Source organism: Selaginella moellendorffii, unplaced genomic scaffold (genome assembly GCF_000143415.4).
Source record: "Selaginella moellendorffii unplaced genomic scaffold, v1.0 SELMOscaffold_104, whole genome shotgun sequence".
Lineage (NCBI taxonomy): Eukaryota > Viridiplantae > Streptophyta > Lycopodiopsida > Selaginellales > Selaginellaceae > Selaginella > Selaginella moellendorffii.
This window is the reverse complement of record NW_003314365.1, coordinates 279,530-299,268: the sequence shown is the minus strand read 5'-3', so window position 1 is coordinate 299,268 and position 19,739 is coordinate 279,530. Positions and strand designations below refer to the sequence as shown.

At 48.3% G+C, this 19,739-nt stretch overlaps 7 protein-coding genes across 12 annotated transcripts; 4 read left to right on the top strand and 3 right to left on the bottom strand.

Annotated features, from left to right (window-relative positions):
* LOC9647307 (tryptophan--tRNA ligase, cytoplasmic) lies at positions 1 to 1,780 on the top strand. The gene is made up of 11 exons (XM_002990089.2): positions 1 to 194; positions 241 to 360; positions 413 to 598; positions 655 to 706; positions 757 to 825; positions 881 to 967; positions 1,022 to 1,114; positions 1,170 to 1,256; positions 1,312 to 1,395; positions 1,447 to 1,557; positions 1,613 to 1,780. Exons 1-11 carry the CDS (start codon positions 13 to 15, stop codon positions 1,649 to 1,651), a joined length of 1,110 nt encoding a protein of 369 aa, XP_002990135.1. The 5' UTR covers positions 1 to 12; the 3' UTR covers positions 1,652 to 1,780.
* A 4,292-nt stretch (positions 1,781 to 6,072) lies between these two features.
* LOC9647305 (AUGMIN subunit 4) lies at positions 6,073 to 8,327 on the top strand. Its single transcript, XM_024663841.1, has 14 exons — positions 6,073 to 6,091; positions 6,188 to 6,322; positions 6,380 to 6,427; positions 6,488 to 6,613; positions 6,681 to 6,980; positions 7,028 to 7,121; positions 7,178 to 7,223; positions 7,271 to 7,364; positions 7,422 to 7,493; positions 7,549 to 7,607; positions 7,663 to 7,731; positions 7,791 to 7,842; positions 7,901 to 7,978; positions 8,034 to 8,327. Exons 2-14 carry the CDS (start codon positions 6,194 to 6,196, stop codon positions 8,100 to 8,102), a joined length of 1,236 nt encoding a protein of 411 aa, XP_024519609.1. The 5' UTR covers positions 6,073 to 6,091; positions 6,188 to 6,193; the 3' UTR covers positions 8,103 to 8,327.
* Positions 8,328 to 8,461: 134 nt separating this feature from the next.
* On the top strand, positions 8,462 to 10,120 carry LOC9647277 (zingipain-2). The gene is made up of 4 exons (XM_002990086.2): positions 8,462 to 9,066; positions 9,130 to 9,365; positions 9,429 to 9,569; positions 9,639 to 10,120. Exons 1-4 carry the CDS (start codon positions 8,649 to 8,651, stop codon positions 9,918 to 9,920), a joined length of 1,077 nt encoding a protein of 358 aa, XP_002990132.1. The 5' UTR covers positions 8,462 to 8,648; the 3' UTR covers positions 9,921 to 10,120.
* LOC9647276 (MORN repeat-containing protein 3) lies at positions 10,009 to 11,506 on the bottom strand. Its single transcript, XM_002990057.2, has 4 exons — positions 10,903 to 11,506; positions 10,693 to 10,841; positions 10,444 to 10,618; positions 10,009 to 10,384 (listed from the first exon to the last, which is right to left on the bottom strand). The coding sequence occupies exons 1-4, from the start codon at positions 11,204 to 11,206 to the stop codon at positions 10,122 to 10,124; spliced, it is 891 nt and encodes a 296-aa protein (XP_002990103.2). The 5' UTR covers positions 11,207 to 11,506; the 3' UTR covers positions 10,009 to 10,121.
* On the bottom strand, positions 11,280 to 14,366 carry LOC9647304. Of its 2 annotated transcripts, XR_002990915.1 has the most exons (6): positions 13,686 to 14,366; positions 12,058 to 13,615; positions 11,935 to 11,995; positions 11,651 to 11,877; positions 11,444 to 11,577; positions 11,280 to 11,353 (listed from the first exon to the last, which is right to left on the bottom strand). XR_002990915.1 is itself a non-coding variant. In XM_002990056.2 (5 exons), exons 1-5 carry the CDS (start codon positions 13,786 to 13,788, stop codon positions 11,520 to 11,522), a joined length of 2,007 nt encoding a protein of 668 aa, XP_002990102.1. In that variant the 5' UTR covers positions 13,789 to 14,366; the 3' UTR covers positions 11,341 to 11,519. The 2 variants fall into 2 exon arrangements, 1 of the variants encoding a protein (XP_002990102.1); XM_002990056.2 differs by having other exon boundaries at positions 11,341 to 11,577.
* A 111-nt stretch (positions 14,367 to 14,477) lies between these two features.
* Positions 14,478 to 16,481, top strand: LOC9647275 (subtilisin-like protease SBT3.9). 5 transcript variants are annotated; one of them, XR_002990917.1, is made up of 7 exons: positions 14,488 to 14,598; positions 14,665 to 14,768; positions 14,822 to 14,919; positions 15,095 to 15,622; positions 15,676 to 15,906; positions 15,983 to 16,064; positions 16,115 to 16,481. XR_002990917.1 is itself a non-coding variant. In XM_024663845.1 (6 exons), the coding sequence occupies exons 4-6, from the start codon at positions 15,823 to 15,825 to the stop codon at positions 16,411 to 16,413; spliced, it is 465 nt and encodes a 154-aa protein (XP_024519613.1). In that variant the 5' UTR covers positions 14,478 to 14,598; positions 14,665 to 14,768; positions 14,822 to 14,919; positions 15,095 to 15,822; the 3' UTR covers positions 16,414 to 16,481. The 5 variants fall into 5 exon arrangements, 2 of the variants coding, with proteins under 2 accessions (XP_024519613.1, XP_002990131.1); XR_002990918.1 differs by having other exon boundaries at positions 15,095 to 15,709; positions 15,759 to 15,906; XR_002990916.1 differs by having other exon boundaries at positions 14,490 to 14,598; positions 15,759 to 15,906.
* Positions 16,482 to 18,209: 1,728 nt separating this feature from the next.
* LOC112342295 (pentatricopeptide repeat-containing protein At5g56310-like) lies at positions 18,210 to 19,127 on the bottom strand. The gene has a single exon (XM_024663874.1). It carries the CDS (start codon positions 19,125 to 19,127, stop codon positions 18,210 to 18,212), a length of 918 nt encoding a protein of 305 aa, XP_024519642.1.
* Positions 19,128 to 19,739: the final 612 nt, after the last annotated feature.

Below are 19,739 nucleotides of genomic sequence, written 5' to 3'. Positions count from 1 at the left end.
TGCCCTAGAATTATGGGTGAACAGGTTGTGACGCCTTACTCTGTTTCGGCGAGGAATGGCGCCGTTGATTACGCGCGGATCGTCTCGGATTTTGGATGCAAGCTGATCGATCCACAGCTCATCCAGCGACTGGAGAAGCTGACCAACAAGCCCGCCCATCCATTCTTGCGCCGCGGGATTTTCTTCGCTCACAGGTATGCTCGTTTCGGTAAACCCGTGCAATCCCCTCTCCTCTACCAGGGATCTAGAGTCCATTCTCGATGCGTACGAGCAAGGCCACAAGTTCTTCTTGTACACGGGGCGTGGACCATCGTCGGAATCCTTACATTTGGGCCACCTTGTGCAATTCATGTTCACAAAGTACGCACTCTACTCTCTCAAGCTCTAGGAGTGTTTCTAACGATTTCCAAAGGTACTTGCAGGACGCTTTCGATGTCCCTCTGGTGATTCAGCTATCCGATGATGAGAAGTTCATCTGGAAAGATATAAGCCAGGAAGAGTGCCAAAGACTGGGCCGAAACAATGCCAAGGATATCATTTCTTGCGGATTTCGTTTGGAGCGGACTTTTATATTCTCTAATTTAGACTATGTCTCTGGGTACGTGGTGCGGTAATCTCGTTTTGATCTTTTCTTATGTCTCCGGCTCCCTACAGTGCCCTGTTCGACAACGTGCTCACTATTTCGAGTTTTCTCAGCAGCAATGCGGTATGATGATTTCTTTGATCACTGGAGAATCTTTGCGACGGAGCCTGCAGATGAGTGCTGTTTTTGGATTGAACGCAGAAACGGATGTCCTCGGGAAGCTTTTGTACCCCGCTGTCCAGGTATTGCTCGCTGCTCTAGTAGACTTTTACTCATGTCATTTGAATGTAACATCAGATTGCACCAGCATTCTCGACGTCTTTCGATGATGTGTTTGGAGAGGGAATCAAGATGAGATGTCTCATTCCATGTGCAATTGATCAGGTCTAACTTTTCATGTCTGTTTACCACTTTTATTCATTCTTTCTTTCTGTGTAGGATCCATACTTCAGGCTCAGTCGGGATTTGGCTCCACGCCTCAAGCTCTACAAGCCCGCTTTGATAGAGTCCCGGTTTCTACCGAGCATCGAAGTGAGCTATCGTTTTTCCTTGTTTTACTTCTTTCTTATGCTGTCGCCTCACCCAGGCGGGTGACGGTTCTGGCAAAATGTCTGCAAGTTCTCCCAACTCAGCAATCTTTGTCACCGATACGCTGGAGGAGATCAAGCAAAAGGTTACACAAAACTCCTTTATTTGGCGTGTTCTTTTCTCCAATACTGTCGTTTCAGTTGGCTGGTGCTGCCGTGGAGTCTGTGCTCGCGTACCTCACCTTTTTCGAGGAAAACGATGCCGTTCTTGAAGAAATGAAAGCGGTAATGTACTTAAAACATGCTTTGTTCGTATATTAATCAAGGCTCTCACAGGACTTCTCGTCAGGAAAGAGATCTCTGGAAGACCTGAAAAACGACCTCAGCAAGGTTCTGTGGGAAGTGCTGGAGAATCTCCAGCAACTAAAAGCGGAAGTTGACGACAAGGTAGCAAGAGTGGCTTGAAAAATGGGTTGATTTTTCTTGCATGTTTTTCTTTCAGATACTCTCGGAATTCATGAGACCAAGATTGATACGATGACAAAAACAGATCTTAAAATACTAATTTGAAAATATTGAAAAGATTAAAAGGTTTCAAAAGTACAATATGAGAGAGAAATGTGAGGAAACCGAGAAAAGACCCTATCATCGCTCCCATTTGCATCATCAAGTCGACAAGCTCCGATGGCGATGCCCTCGGAAATCACAGCTCCATCGATGTGCCGAATCGAATGGCGAGAGCAGCGAAACACAATAGTCTGTGTCAGCTAAACCATTTTCAAGGTTTTGGAACAACGATTGGGTCCTTGAAATTGCTTTAACTCGTTTCAAAACTTCTCACGAAGACTGTCATCCTGTGCCTCCTAGAAACAAAAGCTTTTAGATGCGCCGATCGCATCAAACTAAAGAGCTTGCCATCAGTGTCTTATTTTGATGTGAGGCATTTTCCGTTCCAAAAGTTTTAATGTGAATCATGTTTAATAAACCACGAAAAAAAGAAACTTACAAATGAAACTTGTGGCTTGATTAGAAACTAATATTATAAACCATGTAAATAATCAATCTCTTTAACTAATCAAATGAAACCCACTTTAAAGTAACCTATTGAGAATCTGCCTCTTTAAATTAATTATAATTATATTTTAAAAATTTTAGTTCCCAATTTAAATTTTTTTTACACTTATTATATTAAGGATTTGTCAAAATATTCATTAACATGTTGGAGTTTGCACCTATGGAATGTAAATGGTGGGTTTGGATATTATTTTTATAACAATATTTGATGACATTAAAAATAACATATTTGGTTCTTTTGCACATTTATTATAAATGTAATATTTATTGATATAAAAATTAAAAATTAATTCAACCACTTAACAAAGGATTAGAGCTTAAAACCATAAAAATGGAAGTTCTTGAGTGATGTGGGTAAATATTTTGTCATGGAGTTCATTCCCTGGATATTTTATGTGAGCATATTTTGTGTTAATTAAGAATGTAATACTATTAGCTTTTAAATTTTATAGTTTTTGTAAAATTTAGGGTTTTTATAAATTATTAAAACTCAACTTATCTAATTTTAATCAAATTTGCAATTTTTTTATTTAACTAGCTAACTTTTTAAGCTCCAAAAAATTGCTTAAAGTTCAAAAGAAATAGTGAGATAAATTTTAAGTCTAAATATTCTTAAATAATTTTTCCTTTTATCTCTTCAATTATTTAAGAATTTAAATTTATTATTTTTGTTGTTATAGGACTTTAGTCTACCACTTTATAATGAATTTTTATAATTAATATTGAATATACACCTTGAGTTTAAAATGAAAGTTTAGAATTAATTAATTATTATAATTATAATATAGAAATTTAAACAAAATATAAATAAATAAAACTAAACATATAGTATTTGTATATTATAGTACTTATACTATAATACTCAATACTTATACTATTTTTTTGGGTGAGAAATAGTCAATAAATATAATACTTGTATCATATAAAAATTTACAATAGTTATTAAATATTTAAATTTAAAATAGTAGAAAAAAAGTTAAGTAAACAAAAAACATTATAATTATTTAAATTGAAATTATTTTTAAAGCAGTATGCTGTTATTACTTAATTATAACTGATATACATAAAATAAAAGGATTAGTTCTGAAGTGTTATAATATAAAATCTTAATTTTTTATCACCCACAAATCCTTTAAAGAAAGAAAACAATTCAAATACTTATTTTATAAATATATTATATAATAGTTTTTTAATTTATACAAACCCTAAAAGTTACTTTATGTTTTTAAGTTAATAAACTAATTTATAATCTCAGCCTATTATATTATTATTTTAAGGTATATATTTGTAAATGGGCTGGCGCTCAAGGCAGTGGCTCCAACTTCAGGTTTGCAATAGTTGGAACATGGTGTGTTGCTCACAAATTTGATTAGGGGCATACTACCCTCTACCGCTGAGGCTCCCAGATGACGAACGACCAAGCGAAGATATCAACAAGTCTTGCCAACACGCCCTTGCCAACACGGTGCATGCGTCCAGCACCCTTCCAGGCCTTCGCCCGCCTGGTTGGTTGATTTCCCTGGCCGGCTCGTCTATGACGCCAAGTCGCCCTTGATCGAGAGCAGCCGCGAGGGGGGCAACGCGTGGCTTGACTTTGGCATGGCTGCTCTCGCCTTTCCACCATTCGACGGGCGCCCGGAGAGACTCGTTACGCACTACTACCCGGGGATCCCTCATCGACGAAGAGTCCGTTTTGTTCGAGCTCCATTGCGAGGGCCCGTTCATCCAAGAGAGGCGAGCCATGCTGCGTGATAGGACTCGAAACGGCGCAGGGAGACTACGAGCAAGCGCTGATAGATGGCTTTGCAAGGTACTACTGGAGGCTGATTGTGTTCAACAAACCTTTATTTATTTATTTTCCTATCGCAGCATGAACGAGTACCTTACGGCCCAAGCAGGGGACACCAATGAGGCAATGGTTGGTAAACTAGAGCTGGTTAATAAACTCCTCGCTGCTTAATTATCTAATGCTGCGCTTTGGTTGTGGAGCTTTTTCAACAGTGCTACTGATGAAGCGGAACGTCATGTACACCGCTGGTGTTCGTAGCCGCTGTGTTGTCTACTCACCCACCCGTGAGCAAGTCTGTACGTGTTTCTTCCTTTTCTGTGTCTAAACATGTTGTGCCGTTGTCAGGAGATCGTAAGTTTTCCACAAGTGTGCCGCGCGATTACTGCAATCATCCAGAGGCGGGGACATGGTGGTAATCACCGAGACAAGTATCTCCAGTCGCCAGCCATTGAGACGCACAGGGCAAGTGTGCTAAACTCATCCCTGTTTTGGTGTGATAACTCTTATTTCCTGGAGTTTGAAGTAAGCATTGGATCTTATGTCATGCTGCTGCCTAGATATCTACAGTAAGCAAGCTACTGATCAAGTATTTGACGGTCTTTTTCTTTTCTTTTTTTTCTGCAGTGGTCCAGAGGAGATGGGCATGCTGTATGGGGGACTGAAACTGGTACGTTTTCGTTTTTACACAGAGTTTGAATTATAAAGCATGCTGATGATGCAGGGCAAGGACTTGCGAGAGATCTGTATGAGCATTCTCCTTTACCGCGGGATGAACTGCGAGGATGTGACTACACCGCTCGCTCTTGGCAAAGTCAAGGCTGGAATTTGGAAACCAGTAGAGTTACTTATTTTCATGAAGAAGCTATCATCTGTTGAATATTTCGCTTCTTTTAAAAGAGTTCTTATCGAAAGAAATCTTGCATAATCGTATATGCTGCCCACAGCATACGACTCTTCTATGGATAAAGTCACAGATTCCTTCTATAATCTATAGCATTTTTAGTGCTTTGACTGTAGCGGCGTGAAGCTATTGAGAGACCCAAAGTGCAACAAGGGGCTTGGTTTCACTCTGATCATCAGTATTTGCAAGGACTTCTACCTCCTGTCCATTTCTCTCAGGTGCCAATCTGATTTGGAATTCTCGACACGACACGAACCAAGTGCTGCTTTTTGGTGTTAGGAAGAACGAATTCTAGGGGATTTACGTTCGTACCCGGATCCTCGCTCTTATGGAGCGAATCATGGTTTCTAAAGAGCAACTTGCAGGAAAGAAACCTGTTCACCTTGCTGTTGGTCGTGTGCTTGAGGATCTCCTGATCCGAGTCTATCCCCACCTGGACGTGGTTTGGTCTCTTGCTCCACAAACTGCCGCATGCTCTTGGGGTTCACTTCGGTGGCTCTCCTGTACTCACACAATCGCCGGTAGAGCATCTCGGTCGTGCGCTGCAGGCACCGACACTAGCTGATAAACTCCTGGTGGAGGTCCAGCGAGAGGAGCATGGTCCTCTCCCTTGTCAATGCCCACATTGGCCCAGAAGATCTTGGCGGGTCCAACTTGCACCACTCATAATTATGAATTACGTTTCTTGTGATCATTCTTATGTTGGTACATTGCAAAGAAGAAAATCAGCTATAACATTTCTAGAGAAAGGAAAAAAATGGACAAATTGAGTAATATACGCAAACCATAATAATAATTGCAAACTAGTTTAATTAAAAATTAGAGGACACACCAGGAATTTAATGCTCGAGTTGAACATGTAGAATCGAACATGGGCCCGGTGGCAATGGTAGAGTAGACTGGAGGTATGTTGTTGAAAGTTGCTTGTCGGCCATGAAACTTTCTGGTAGCACTTGGATGGCTTGTGCAGCTGTGCATGCAGGATTGGTCTCAGCCCATGCTCGAGCTTTGCGAGCCCAGCGTGCGTCAATTGGTTGCTAGGCATCCCGCTGTGACGAGGGTCCGGTGCACGCAGCCCACAATCGCGCATGGCGTTGTTTTATGCAGCCCGCGTTGTGCTCTGCTTGTTTCTGGACGTTGTTGGATCCAGTTTTCAGCTTTTGTTTCAAGCTTCTGCAGAGTGAAGCTTCTTCCACATCACTCCAAGTAAATAGCAGGTGAGCTTGACATTACGACAAGGTCCTAAATGTATTTTACATAAAAGGATAACGCACAACAAAAAAGAGGGTGTTTGAATTCTTTCTTTGCCCTAGGCGAGAATGGAGCAGCTGGAAGGTGGAGCGATGGTGGATGACGGCCTCGCGCAGCTTGTTGAGCAGCTTAACCGGCATTGCCTTGCCCCCGACGGATCTTATGTCGCCAAAGCTGCTTACTATGATCTCGTCCAGGTACTCTGCTGCTTGGCTAGGTCGATGAGATTGAGCTCCAATCTAAGTCTTCGTTAGGCGCGTGAAGAGATGGGGCGGGAGAGGCTTCGTTTCCTCGAAGTGATGGTCGGTGGTTCGTTTCATTCTTTTCGGAGTGCTCTTAAACCACTGGCGCTGTTGTTATAGGCGGCTTACAGCGAAGCAGTGACACTTGTGGAAGAATTCCAGCAGGCTATCTCAGTGGCAAATGCAGGTGGAATCAGGGATGTTCAGGCATTGTTCTTGCAGCTCGGACTACGCTCTACTCCACAGGTAGTGAAGAGCTTTTCAAGTTTAGTTTCTAGACTTTTTCTCTTTAGCTGTTGTTTCTCCCGTCAAGGTGTATGAAGCCCTGGAGGAGCGTCTGGCTGTGGCCGAAGCTTGCCAGCGCTTGCGGCTCCCTTCCGTAACTAAAGATGGCGACATACTAGACGAGGAAGCGGAGAAGTGCAGCATTGTGTCGAAAAGCTCGCTGGACAGCAGCACCACCAGCATCAGCATGAGCTCCAGCAACACCAGCACTCCCAATCCCAGCCACGATGTTAGTGAAGTTGGAGTTTCCGGTGTTGTCAACCGGTTCCTGGGAATAACTCCTGCGTGGCTTCGTCAGACACATCTATCAAAGGCCCCTTTTGCTGAGGTTAGTGCCATCTCAATGGCCTTTTTCTGACGAGATTGTCTTGCCAGGACAGCACAGGCTACCTTATGCTGCTGATTCCGGAAATTGAATCACGGCTAAAAGCCAAGTGTGAGAAAATCAGCTCTTCCTTTCAAGAGAGTGGTCAGTACTTTGAGTCGTGGCTTTCAGTATTCAGATCTAACTTACTTTTGTCGTAGATGGCTTTGGTTCTCATGGTACAAAGAGCTATAGACTTGCTGAAAGGTCAGTAAAGATATTCGAGGTCATTTCCTATCAGGTGTTTCTTCCAGGGTTAAAGCAGCTGTAGAATCCAACGAGAGCGAAGAGGCGGCTTTACTTAGCGATCTCTACTCTGCGGACCGAAAGTTTTCAGAATACTACAATGTACGTTTCTTTAAATTTTTGTCCTTGAAGAGCGAAGCTTGATCAGCCATATCCCAGGTTCTTGAGCAGATATTGGGAGTACTGATAAAGCTGGTCAAGGACTATAAGCTGCAGCACCAGCATGAATATGTAAGTGTTCGAAACAATCGCGGGCATATAGATCGATTACTTGTCAAACTGGCAGGACGAGATGAGAAAAGCTTGGCTGTGTAAGCGTTGCGAGACAATGAATGCGAAGCTGCGGTATACGTTTCCTATATTACTAATGCATGATTCCGTTATCTTTTCCTTTTCCTAGTGTGCTGGAACACCTTGTTCTCAGAGACACGTATACGGAAGAATCAATCGCAGCGTTGCACAAGATCAGGTGTGCGCTTTTAAATATTTACTGGCGTGGCGGGCTGCTCACTTCATGGCTGGCTGCAGGAATTATTTGCTGGAAGCAGACGACGAAGCCACTGCCGGATATAATAGAGCCGTAAGTATCGGGACCAATCTCACGGAAGCTCGTCGCTTACCAGTCGTGGTATTCGCAGGTGACGAGGTTGCGCGAGTACCAAGGCGTGGATCAGTACTTTGATGACATTGCCAGGCGGTATCACGACGTTGTCAAGGTGAGAGCAAAATCGTGGGCAGCCTTTGATATGTTGGGTGGTGACAAACTTACAGAAACTGGAGGGAATTCAGTGGACAATAAGACAGGTGGAGATGGACCTCAATAATGGACACGAGCATTAGTTTGGATGGAACTGGGGAGCAGCCCAGTAGATACTTGAGAGGCTCGAAAAGGCAGGCACAGGGAATGGTGAAAGTGGTGGTGCCATGCGTGGAACTCGCTGGTGTTAGTTTGGTTTCTAGTGGCAGGGAAGACGAGCAAGCTACAGCAACGGAAACAGACTTGTTGGTTGGATGTATCCACCGTTTTGCGCTCTGCTAGATTCAATGGACTTGGTCAGTGCGGCACGAATTGAATAGGTGGGGGATCTCCGAAACGCTTGCGTCCAATGGCAAAAGAAATCTCCTTGAAACGAGGATGTGGCGCAAGCAAGTACGTCTCCGAAATTAGCAGGCTCCGCCATTTGTGGAAGGCGGCCAGGCTTGACTGCCCATAGGCGGTGGCCGCCGTCGCCAACTCCCGCGCGTTACCGGTTGGACCCCGTCCCGCCAAATGCCGACCACCACACTTTGGAACAAGGCTGCCTATAAAACCCACATCTCCCTTGGTTGGAAACTTGGATCCTTGGCTTACAAGGGAGGGAGGAGAAGAATCGAGCGAGCAGAAGAATGGGATACCAGCATCAGTTCTTCTTGCTCTTGTTGGTGTTGCTAGTCGCAGCATTAGGAATAGCAGCAGGAGAGGGAGATGGATCGTTCCGGGCTTTGTATGAGAAGTGGATGGTGGATCATGGTCGAGTTTACAATGGAATTGGTGAAAAGGAGAGGAGGTTCCAGATCTTTAGAGACAATGCTGAATATATTGAAGAACACAATCGGCAAGTGAATCAGACTTACTGGTTGGGCCTCAACAACTTTGCGGACATGACCCACGACGAATTCAAAGCCCTCTACTTTGGTACCAAAGTTCCCCTGTCGAACACGATCAAGTCTGGGTTCAGATACGAGGACGCAACGAATTTGCCTCTAGATACCGACTGGAGGTCAAAAGGAGCTGTTGCAACTGTGAAAAACCAGGGAGCTTGCGGTCAGTGAGCAAGTTTTTCTCTCTGTCTCTCATTTCTAAATCCATTCCGTCTCCGTTTTGCAGGTAGCTGCTGGGCCTTCTCCACCGTTGCTGCAGTCGAAGGAGTGAACCAGATTGTAACGGGGGAATTGGTGTCTCTGTCCGAGCAGGAGCTTGTCGACTGCGATAAGCAGAAAAATCAAGGCTGCAATGGCGGTCTCATGGACAGTGCATTCGAGTTCATCATCCAGAATGGCGGGCTGGATTCCGAAGCAGACTACCCTTACAAAGCCGTGTCTGGAAGCTGCGATGAAAGCAGAGTAAGCCTCTGGTTCTTCCTGTCTTGATAAACTTTCTAACTGGTGTTGCTTGTTTTCCAACAGCGCAACTCCCATGTTGTCACGATTGATGGCTTTGAGGATGTGCCAGCGGAAAGTGAGGCTGATCTGCTCAAGGCCGTTGCGAACCAGCCAGTCAGCGTTGCGATCGAGGCCAGCGGTCGCAACTTTCAGCTCTATTCTGGAGTAAGTCTGGAAGAAACCAGTTGTATCCTTTTTGGCTTTTGCTAACCAGCCAAAGGAATGCCATTGCAGGGCGTGTATACCGGTCACTGCGGCTACGAACTCGACCACGGCGTAGTGGCAGTCGGGTATGGAACGTCGAAAACCCCAGATGGTGTTGCCACGGATTACTGGATCGTGAGAAACTCTTGGGGTGATGCGTGGGGCGAGAGTGGATACATCCGGCTGCAGCGCAACGTCGCATCGTCTCGAGGCAAGTGTGGCATTGCAATGATGGCGTCGTATCCCGTGAAGAACAGCACCATCGTGGAGACGGTCCCGTCGAGCCGGAAGTCGGGCTTTGCTTTCCAATGAGAGAAAAAGCTACGACACGGCCAATCGTCAAGTTGTTTGTACAGATCGATCATTCGTTTCATTCGTCCGGGTCGTATTCCAGGATTCATTTCGCGAGAAAACGTACTCTTCCAGCTCTCTTTCTTTCGTTTGTAAGCATATCTATATATCGCCTAGTGTAAGAAAAAAAGAAGACAAACAAAACTTCCCAACTTCTCTGGATCAGCAAGAAGGAATTTGGAGCCCGTCATCCTGGACGATTTTGTCAATGAGACAGCTCGCGAAGGTATCGGCATTTCTCAGCTCGAGGTGTGGTAGTGGTGTCTTAAACTCGTAGTCGGATTCCAGCTTCGAGTAAGTCCCGCAAATCGCAACATCCTCCCTCCACAGCCCGTCGTATCTACACCTGGAGGTTGTGTAATAGAACACACCCTTGCCATGCTTCTTGTCGTTGGAAAAACACCCCTCATACACATCGCCATTCACTGCAAGATCAAACCAAATCAAGTTTTTTCCAAGAACACTTGTCTAAGCTTTTGCTCACCCATTGTCAGTGTTCCCGTGCCTTCGCGCTTGTCATCCCGCCACTGGCCAACGTAGACGTGATATCTCCCACTTTGGGGGCAATAGTACGTCTGTCGGCCATAGCCACTGCGAACGCCGCGCTCAAAGTCGCCTTCGTACACTTCGCCATAAGCGCAGTGAAGGTAGCCAGGCCCCTGCCAGTACATCCATCGTCTTGTGAGCTATCCTCACTTGTCGTCCATCCCAGTAGCAGCGAAAGAGAACTTACGTGCAAGTTCCCCGATTTCCAGTAGCCTTTGTAGACAACTCTGTACTTTCCATCTTCCCGGATGTAGAAAGTACCATATCCTTCTCTTCGATCTTTCTTCCAGTCGCCCTCGTACCGATTGCCCGTGCAATAGCTTTGGATGCCACTCCCTGCACAAAAGCCACCATGGAAATGCTTGAGCTCGAGTTTGAGAGGAGCTCGATCGAGTACCTTCTTTCTTGTTGAGCCTCCAGTTCCCACGGTAGAGGTCCTGTGTGATCCAGTAGACATCGTGGTGGAATCCATTCTTGTTGGCCCGCAAGTCATTGATCCTCCACGCGCTCTTCTTCTGCTTTTCCAGTTGCTGCTCGCGCTCCTTGAATTTCTTGCGGTACCAGTGCTCGGGCTTCTTCCTGGCCACCGGCTGAGGCTGGTGCTGCAAGCGTGCCAGTGCCAGAGGAACCTCCTTGGTCGTAAACATCACGGAGCGCCTCTCCTTGATATACGCGATCTTCGCTCCCCTCCTCCGATCCATCCCTGCTGCTCCTCCTCCCTCCTCCTTTGTTTCTTAAAGCTTTGAATTTGCTGTGGCGCGCGGCGCGGGTATATACACACGAATATTCACTCGTTCTGTTGTAAGTAGTAGTGTGTGGCTTGCTCCACAAAAAATAAGTTCAAAGCCCTGTTTTGATCGTATGGAGTCAGTCGTGACAAAAAGAAGAAAAAAACACCAACAAGCTCTCTCCTCTATTTTCAACCAGGTCACTCTCACCTTTCGCTAAAAAGCCTCGCTGGAACTCAGAGTCTATGTACGAGTTAGAAGTCAGCAACACGGACCCTCGTTCTCTCTATGTCAATCCCCGAGACAGGGGAAACATTCCAAAGCCGACACCTCGCTTCTCGATCCTGGAAGCAGCAGTCCAGAAGAAAAGTGGTGAGACAAGAGAGCAAGCAAATCGAAGAGAGCTAGAGAACTTACGAGGGAGCGAGCTTGCCGAGGCACCTGATCTCATTCCCGGTGGCCAAGTCCACCACCACACCGTCGATGTCGATTGTGTAGGAAGTGTTTGGAATGGAAGGCAGGCCGCGCTTGGCGAGAACCTGGAGATCCTGCTGATGTAACTCTCGGCCATTGATCACCACTCCGGTTTTGCCACCCGCGCAGTTTACTGGCATCGCCGGGTGCTTGAACTCCTCAATGCATGGCTGCAAAAAGCAAAAAGTACCCGGTCAAAAAACTATAGCAGGGTCATATGATCTTACGGGAACTATCCCGATGCACGGCCCTCCCATCACTCCCCAGAACCCAGCACGGTAGTCATACCTGTTGATCATCATCGTCAAGAACAGGAAAAAGAAAGAAAAAGATAGCAAAAGTGAGCTTACCAATAGTTTCCTGGATGAATCGGCCCAGCTAGTTCCTCGGCCTTTCTCACGAGCTCGTCCGGTATGGTTGCGCCGTTGATTGTCACAACCGAGTAATGCTGCTGCTGGAAATGGAGCTTGCTGATCTCCTGGATGCTCTTGAGAAGCAGCGCCTTAATTCCGCCACCCCCGGCTTTGGGCTTTGGGCTCGTCTCCGACGAAGACTTTGTGGAGGACCTCGTGCTCTTGTTGTCAGCCACCTTGAGGAACTGCGATGGCGATTCGTAGCCGAAGAGCTCGTGGAGACAGGGCGCCAGCGGCACGGTGGAGCTGGATCCCGCGGAGATGGTCCTGGCGTGGCTTGAGGGAGTGGAGGCGGAGGCGCCGTGATGGAACTCGGGAGCCGACTCGTAGCCTTTGCTGTTGCTGGTGATGTTGTCCGTGATGCGCTTTTGGAGATGGAAATGAGCTGCGTGATACGAAGCTGGAGCCGAGCCTGGAACTGGCGAGCTCGAGGAGCTCATCATCATCGCCACCATGTCCATCTTCCTGTTGTGATCGATCCCTGACGCGTTCTTCATCGTCGAGCCGCCGCTGGAACGATCGAAAGAGTCCACGGGAACAATGCCTAGCTGCTGCTTCCTCTCGTGCTCGACGTCGGCGAGTGCGAACTTGGAGATGGAGTGGCAAGCGCCACACCGGAGCTTCTGGACGCTCGTCTTGGAGGGTGGCAGCGAGCGAGGGACCTCGAGCAGCTTGTCACAGTGCTGGCACACGACGTAAGGCGAGTTGAGTGGAGGATACGCTCTCTTCTTCTTGTTCCCTGCGGGGCCGGCGGTGACGGCAACCATAGCCAGATGATGATCTTCTTCATGTCCTCCCAACGCATCGGACGAGCTGCTACTGTTCCTGCTCCTCCTCGCCGCCGCGTTGCAGCGCAGATCTTCTCCAGTCTCAGTGGCAGCAGTGGAAGTGGGAGCCTCCACTGGATGAAGATCATGAACGCACGACTTCCGGCGAAGATCGTCCGACTGAGCACTCGAGTCGAGCTCTTCCAGTGTGGAGTGATAGTCACTCATGGCATCCAAGTCGCGAGCTTGCCTGGGAAACGTGAACTCGTCCAGCTCCTGCCTCGTCATTCTTCCTCCATTGCCGGCGCTGCTGCCATTGCTGCTTGCTAGCCTTGTGGTGGCGTTCTTGCCGTCCTCCGGAGCTTGGGCTTGTGCCGGGAAAGCTTCCCTGGCCAGCTTCCTCATGTCCTGGAGGAGCAAAGAATTGTCCTCGTCTATGGCTGCCGGTGCTGGTGCTGGTGCTGGTGCCGCGGCCGAGGACATCCTCTCGCTACCACTGCCAATCCCATTCCTGGGCGTGTACAAAGGCGAGGCCGAGGCGTCGAGTGGATTCCCGGGAAGAGGGCTGGGATTTGGAATGGCGATGGGCTGCCGCTCCCTGTGCTTGTAGAGCGGCGGCGGAGGAGGAGGAGGAGAAGGGGTGGAAGCTTTGGCAGCAGCGGCGGCCGCGGCGGCGTTGTTTTGATTTTGATCGGCTGCGACTGCGAGCGAAGATCTGGCATGCTTGGCTGCCACACAGAGAAAGAATGACACCACAAAATCAGTGCCAAGCAAGCGAAGAACACGCGAGGAGCTCACCGATCAAGACCGTGAGGCAGTTGACACACTGGTAGATTGTGACCCCGGCCGTGGGCTCGACAAGCAGCTCCTTGCATCCTGGGCAGTGGACGATCCTCGTCATGATCTTGGGCTAGGATCCCTTCTTTCTTCCCAAATGCGCCCTCACTCTCTCTATACCTCGTTGCTCGCTCTCGCCCGCGGCTAAGTCACGCCCATGGATGGAAGAGCTAGGAGCTAGGAGCTTTGCTGGGCTCCCTCCATCTCCCCCTCCCTGTAGTGGTGGCTGACCTAATTGCGCTGGAAGGATACAGCTGCAAAGGACCCACAATCAATGCCGCGAAAACGAAAACGCTGCGCGTTCCCTGCCTCCTCGGGTGCTCGATTCCTGGAGCGAGAACACAGGGCCAGCTCGCTTAGGTATATAACTGTTTTGTTTCTAGCTCCTCCACCCCGGGCGATGATCCATTCCATCCAACAACAAAGCGCGAGCCGGGCGAAGAACAAGGGGGAAAAAAATTTGGAGAGGGATCTCTTTCTTTACAGGAGAATCCAGAAAAAAAGAGGATCGATCGAGGAGGAACTGGGCATTGGATTGGATCTTCGCTCTTACAAAAAAAGAAATTAATCAGAGGGATGCCGCTCGCTCGCTCACTCCCCTGGCGCGGTCAGAGAAGTTATAATTCTTGTCCACAAGCGAAACAAAGAGAGGAAAAAAAAAAAAGGTGGACGGACGCGTGCTTCTCCTCTGACTATAAGGCGAAGACGACGCGACGATGGGAGATCGATCTGGCGTGAACCATGCATTGACACGCTTTACGATGCGTGTTGGATAAGGCCACTCGGAGACATTCCATTTATTAGGGTTTGAGTTCTCGGAGAAGAAGAGGAAGAACTTGCAAGGAGCAGCATGGCGGGAGAAAGTGGCAATGCTGTGAGTTGTTCTTGTTCTTGGGTTTTCCTCTCGCAGCTCTGATCGATCCATGCCATGGTTTTACAGCAAAAGAGCGATGTTTACATCGTCCACATGGCGAAATCGGGCGAGGAGAGCCCCAACGCTTTGGAAGCCAAGCAGCTAGACGTGCTAGCCTCGGTTCTTGGAAGGTGAGCGTGAGATTTTGTGTTCTTGGTCACTGATTTTCCTTGAGCTTTTCCAGCCCCGACGCGGCCAAGGACGCGATCCTCTACCACTACAAGCACTCGATGCACGGGTTCTCCGCCAAGCTCACGGCGGATCAAGCCAAGGCGATCTCCGGTAAGAAGAAACCCTCTGCTCTCTCTTTTTGAGGCTTTCGTGCTCTAGCTATGGATGAAAGAATAGAAAAAAAAAGAAAAGAGGCTGTAGCTACGGATGAAAGAGTAGAAAAAAAGAATGGCTTGTTTGTTTCTTGTGTAAGTACCTAAGATTTTGTTTGGGCGTGTGATACCAGAGCTTCCAGGAGTCCTCCAGGTGCATGTAAGCCAAACATATCAACTCCATGGCGGCGGGGCAACACCAACTGTGCAAGAGGCTTCTTGAGAATTGTTTACATTTTCCCAGGAAAGAAGTGTCATGTAAATCTATACTACTAGTAATAATAAGGTGGTATCAAGGTTTTGATTTTAAAGAATGGCAGATGGTTTTGGTTTTGTCCAGGCGACCCGGTCAACATGGATGATGATGGTCAATTCATGAATCCATCAAAAAATTTCTAAAGGTATGGGGCCCTAACCAAACGCGGGCTTTGGTGAGCGAGCGTGTTGTTTTTTTATTTCTAGAGATTTCTGGGAGAAACATGACGTGGGTCTTACTCAAGCACAAGCATCGACAGTGTCACATGCTGATTTACCATTCCTTTCGGAAGGTGGTAATAGTAGATTCCTTGGTTTCTTATCTGCTGGGGAATCTTACAACATTGGGATGTAGTCGACCGAAAGAGGAAGGGCTGTGATTGAGGGGAGGAGTTTTGGCCCGCAAGGTAAGTTGGAAAGAGATCAGACCAGAGCTATACTTGTCTTGAGGTTTTAACAGCTACTATGGCACTGGATCTCATCATACCTCCGAAGTTTGTGGTCAATTCTCATGAATGGCTGATTCTTTGGGATGTCTTGTAGAGGCTAAAAGAAGTTCCGGCGCGAATCACGGCTGGGTGCTTATAAAGATAGACCATTTGCTTCCATGGCTGTTGACAAGATCGACGAGGAGGAAGCATTTAGCCGCGGAAAAGAGAATGTGGATGAGGATTGGGATGATCAGCCCAAGGTAACAGTGCGTGATAAAGTTCCACCCGTACTTTTGTCTTGTCACCATTTCCGTACGAAAAAACTTCCGTGCACAGGTAACAATGCATTTCAGATTGGGGGAAGTGTGTTGCGAGGCTAATGCAAAGACTATCAAAGCCAAACTGGAAGCCATCCGAGGTACGTACACCAAAAACATTATGTAAAATTCATAGAATAGATTCAATCAGGCATAGACGAGGTTCGCGTGGATCACAAGCTCAAGAAGGTGACGATCAAGAGCTCAAAACTGGCGGCAAAGGGAGTAATAGACATTATCTCCAAGTTTCGTGGAGTACAGTTGGAGCCATGGAAAGAACAAATGGCTGTTCCTTCCAAAAGAATTCATATTGTTGAAGTGATTAAACGTGAAGATCCACCGATGAGGGCGAGAATGGCTGTTCATCACCCAAACCAAGGCCAGATCTTCGTCTACACAACCAGCGACTGCTACGAAACGTGGTACGAATCAAAAGACGCCAGATTCTAAGAATGAGTAGATTCTGTCATCAAATATATTAATAATCTAAACGGCCTTAGAAATAATTTACTTATAAATCCTAGCGGAAGAATAGAGTTTGAAGAACAAGATTGTGCAGCAAACATACCAACAAACTTGCGGAGCTTCTTCTTGGCGATCGGCTTTGGCAGTCAATGAAAGTAAACAGGTTTTGAAGACTTGCACTGACTATATTGACTTTTTATTGACATGAATTGACTAACTGCTTATCAAGCACAAAACAAATTACCATCTAGATGTAAGAAATGCGCTAAATAAACTCTCAGGCTAAACGCTTACGCTTAGTCTTGCTCTTGGACGTGCTCTTGGACTTGGGCTTCTTCTTACAGGGGTCCTCCACATCTTTGTTACGCTCCCGCATTTCCGCAAATAGCCGTTCACGCTCCTCACACCATGCCCGCTGCTGCTCCTCGGTTAGAGTGAGCTCGTAGCCTAAGTCATTCCAGACAGGCTCCGGTGCCTTGTTCGTCACACCATCAAGCAATCGCTGCAGGTGATAGAGATCAACCACCACATCCGCTGGCGGCAGCTCCATCTGGTAATCCTCCAACCCAATCCTATCACACGCCACCCCTCCCAGCCCAACACCCGAAACTTGAGCTCCGTCCCTCTCGAGTAGTAGCACAGTCGACGGGTCCAGCGCCTTGGATCCAAAACTCACGGCCTTCTTCTCAACTGTGCCATCGCCCTGCTTGCAGCTGCGGATCGCCACCAGCTGCTCGGTTTTCATCTCGTACTGCTTCACTCCCAGCACAATGCGAACGGCTGGGTTGGCGGCCAGCAGCTCATTGCAAGCCTCCAGCAATTCGGGCAGGGTCCGAGCCACTCCAAACACGATGAAGCCAACCGAGTCGTCGTCCGAGTTGAATTCCTCTCCCTCTCCCTCGTCTGGATCAGCCAATGCGATATGGAAGATAGCTCCCACTGCCCTGCTGCCGGATGGATTCAGCTTGATTGGTGTGCCAAGATGGAGCATGGTGTCGTCGGTGAGGTAGTGTTCGCCCAGGCGGTCGAGGGTTGCAGCGAGGATGGGCGTCACCACGTCTTCTACGTAGCAGACTTTATCCTCCAGGCGGAAGCTCATTCCTGCTTTCCAGCTGACACCAGTGTCTGAAACTGAGAGCTTGGCCTTTTGAGCCTCACAGATCCCCTCAAATGATTTGAGCGTGCTGATCTGCCCCTTGTAAACAAACTCTTTGGGGTTGCAGTCGAGAGCGTCCCCCTGAGCAGCGGTGAGTAAAGCTTTCGCCCTCAGACGAGCCATCAGATATGTATTACCCGTCTGCGTCCTCCGCGCCATCGCTCTTGCTAACGACAATAAGGTGAACCCTAAACTGTGACTCTATAATTAGTCGAGGTCCTTTCACATTGGAGGGTTTATATATACCAGGAGATTGGAGAGGATTGTGGGAGGCGGGCGGCGGTGATTGGCGATGCTGTGGTCGACGCGGCGGCCAGCGGAGATGTCCCTGGCGGCGGTGCACGACCGGAGGAGCCGTCCCAAGCGCTTGATGCGCTCCTCGTCCTCCTCCTCGCCTTGCTCGTCATGGTGCTGGTCATCGATTGCGATTGACGATCGATCGAGCGATCCAGAGAAGAGGGCGATGATATTCCATTTCTTTGACAAAAGTGACATCGCCCCATTGTTCTTAAACCATTTAAAACGAAGTTAAGTTTAGGGTTTATGGTCTATGAGATTATTCCATAGTATATCCTCTCAAGTTAAGATTATTCTACAGTATATTCCTTTAAGTTATTCCATAGTTTTAAGTTTGATCTCTTTGCTTGTAAATGTTCTCCATGAGTACGTAGGCATAGCTCGATCCATCTCTCGTCTCTTCCATTCCCAGCAGCGCCTCGAATGCCACTCGCCCAATCTCCAAGTTCGTCCACTTCTCACACCCCGCGAGGAGGATCGTCCATCCCACCGCAGTCGGCTTGAAAGGCATCGATCTGAGGAGCTCCACCGCGGCCTGGAGGTCATTCGCGCGGCACAGCAGATCCACCACGCAAATGTAGTGCTCCACGCACGGCTGGATCCCAAACTTTTGCTCCATCGTGTCGAAGAGCTTCCTCCCGGCTTGGATCCGGCCAGAGTGGCTGCAAGAGCTCAGCACACACTGCAAGGTGGTCGCGTCTGGATCCACGCCTTCGCCCAGGATCCTCTCGAAGAGCTCCAAGGCTCGATCGCTCTCGCCGCTGCGGCTCAATCCAGCGAGCAGCGCGGTCCAAGTTGCTTTCCCGCTCCTGGACGATGGGAGCGAGTCGAAAACTTGCTGGGCTTTCGCCACCTCGCCGTATCTTCCATAGACATCGATGATCGAGGTGGCGAGCGGAGAATCGAAGTGGACGAGCGCTCCATACCTGTTGATCTTTTCGTGAACTGCTAGAGTTGCGTCCAGGCTCTGGCAAGCTTTGAGAGCGGCGACGAAAGTCGGGCTCTCGGGAACCAGGCCTTCGTCTCTCATGAGCTCCAAGCAGTGGAGTGCCGAGGTCTCTTCCCCGCTTGAGGCGTAGCCGAGCGCCAAAACTGTCCACGAGAAGACGTTCCGGTTGAGCAAGCGATCGAAGACTCTGCGAGCGTCCACCATGCTTCCACAGCTCGCGTACATGCTCACGAGCGTACTGGCAACGAAGCTGTCCATTTGAAATCCCCGGCTCGACACCTCCGAGTGGAGAGCCATGCCTCTCTCCAGCGAGGAAAGCTTGACAACTCCTCCTGTTTCTAGCGTCTGGCCTTCCTCTTCACTCGCCAAGCTCGAGCAGGCCTTGAGAACCGTGGAGTAAGTCCGAGTGTTTGGAGCAGCGCAGTTTTGAGCCGTCGCATGGAATCGAAGACTCGGACGGCCATCTCGGGCTCTCCATTCTCCACGTACGCATGGAGCATTGCGTTCCAGAGCACGACGTCGTCGAGAAAGAGCACGAAACTCTTGTCGAAAACCATCCGAGCGTCGAGCAAACTTCCACAGTTGGAGTACATATCCACCAGCGAGCTCGCTACAAACTTGTTGGCCTGGTTGCATCCGAGCTCCACAGCCTGCGAGTGAATCGCCATCCCTCTCTCCAAACACCTCAGCTTCACGGCCTTTCCGCCAATCTCCTCAAAAGCCTCCTCCTTGGAAGCAATGCCCGAGCACGCCTTGAGAGCCGCCACAAAAACTCTAGCGTCGGGTGAGCACGAGCTTTCCATCTTCATGCGATCGAAGCACAGCAAAGCCAGCCCCGCCTCGTCGTTCTCGACGTATCCCAGCATCAGCACTGTCCAGGAGACGCAGCTATGGATCGCCATCCTATCG

Coding starts and splice junctions, on each gene's coding strand:
- LOC9647276 (XM_002990057.2), bottom strand. CDS start 11,206: ATGGATCGGAGGAGGGGAGCGAAGATCGCGTATATCAAGGAGAGGCGC. Junction 10,842..10,902: donor GAGGCTCAACAAGAAAGAAG/GTACTCGATCGA, acceptor GCTTTTGTGCAG/GGAGTGGCATCCAAAGCTAT. Junction 10,619..10,692: donor GGAAATCGGGGAACTTGCAC/GTAAGTTCTCTT, acceptor ATGTACTGGCAG/GGGCCTGGCTACCTTCACTG.
- LOC9647304 (XM_002990056.2), bottom strand. CDS start 13,788: ATGACGAGGATCGTCCACTGCCCAGGATGCAAGGAGCTGCTTGTCGAG. Junction 13,616..13,685: donor CTGCCTCACGGTCTTGATCG/GTGAGCTCCTCG, acceptor TCTGTGTGGCAG/CCAAGCATGCCAGATCTTCG. Junction 11,996..12,057: donor ATTCATCCAGGAAACTATTG/GTAAGCTCACTT, acceptor GATGATCAACAG/GTATGACTACCGTGCTGGGT.
- LOC9647275 (XM_024663845.1), top strand. CDS start 15,823: ATGGCTGTTGACAAGATCGACGAGGAGGAAGCATTTAGCCGCGGAAAA. Junction 15,907..15,982: donor ATTGGGATGATCAGCCCAAG/GTAACAGTGCGT, acceptor TTCCGTGCACAG/GTAACAATGCATTTCAGATT. Junction 16,065..16,114: donor CAAACTGGAAGCCATCCGAG/GTACGTACACCA, acceptor AGATTCAATCAG/GCATAGACGAGGTTCGCGTG.
- LOC9647305 (XM_024663841.1), top strand. CDS start 6,194: ATGGAGCAGCTGGAAGGTGGAGCGATGGTGGATGACGGCCTCGCGCAG. Junction 6,614..6,680: donor GACTACGCTCTACTCCACAG/GTAGTGAAGAGC, acceptor TCTCCCGTCAAG/GTGTATGAAGCCCTGGAGGA. Junction 7,224..7,270: donor AGCTATAGACTTGCTGAAAG/GTCAGTAAAGAT, acceptor TGTTTCTTCCAG/GGTTAAAGCAGCTGTAGAAT.
- LOC112342295 (XM_024663874.1), bottom strand. CDS start 19,127: ATGGCTCTCCACTCGGAGGTGTCGAGCCGGGGATTTCAAATGGACAGC.
- LOC9647277 (XM_002990086.2), top strand. CDS start 8,649: ATGGGATACCAGCATCAGTTCTTCTTGCTCTTGTTGGTGTTGCTAGTC. Junction 9,067..9,129: donor GAAAAACCAGGGAGCTTGCG/GTCAGTGAGCAA, acceptor TCCGTTTTGCAG/GTAGCTGCTGGGCCTTCTCC. Junction 9,366..9,428: donor GAAGCTGCGATGAAAGCAGA/GTAAGCCTCTGG, acceptor GTTTTCCAACAG/CGCAACTCCCATGTTGTCAC.
- LOC9647307 (XM_002990089.2), top strand. CDS start 13: ATGGGTGAACAGGTTGTGACGCCTTACTCTGTTTCGGCGAGGAATGGC. Junction 1,257..1,311: donor TGGAGGAGATCAAGCAAAAG/GTTACACAAAAC, acceptor CTGTCGTTTCAG/TTGGCTGGTGCTGCCGTGGA. Junction 1,558..1,612: donor AAGCGGAAGTTGACGACAAG/GTAGCAAGAGTG, acceptor TTTTTCTTTCAG/ATACTCTCGGAATTCATGAG.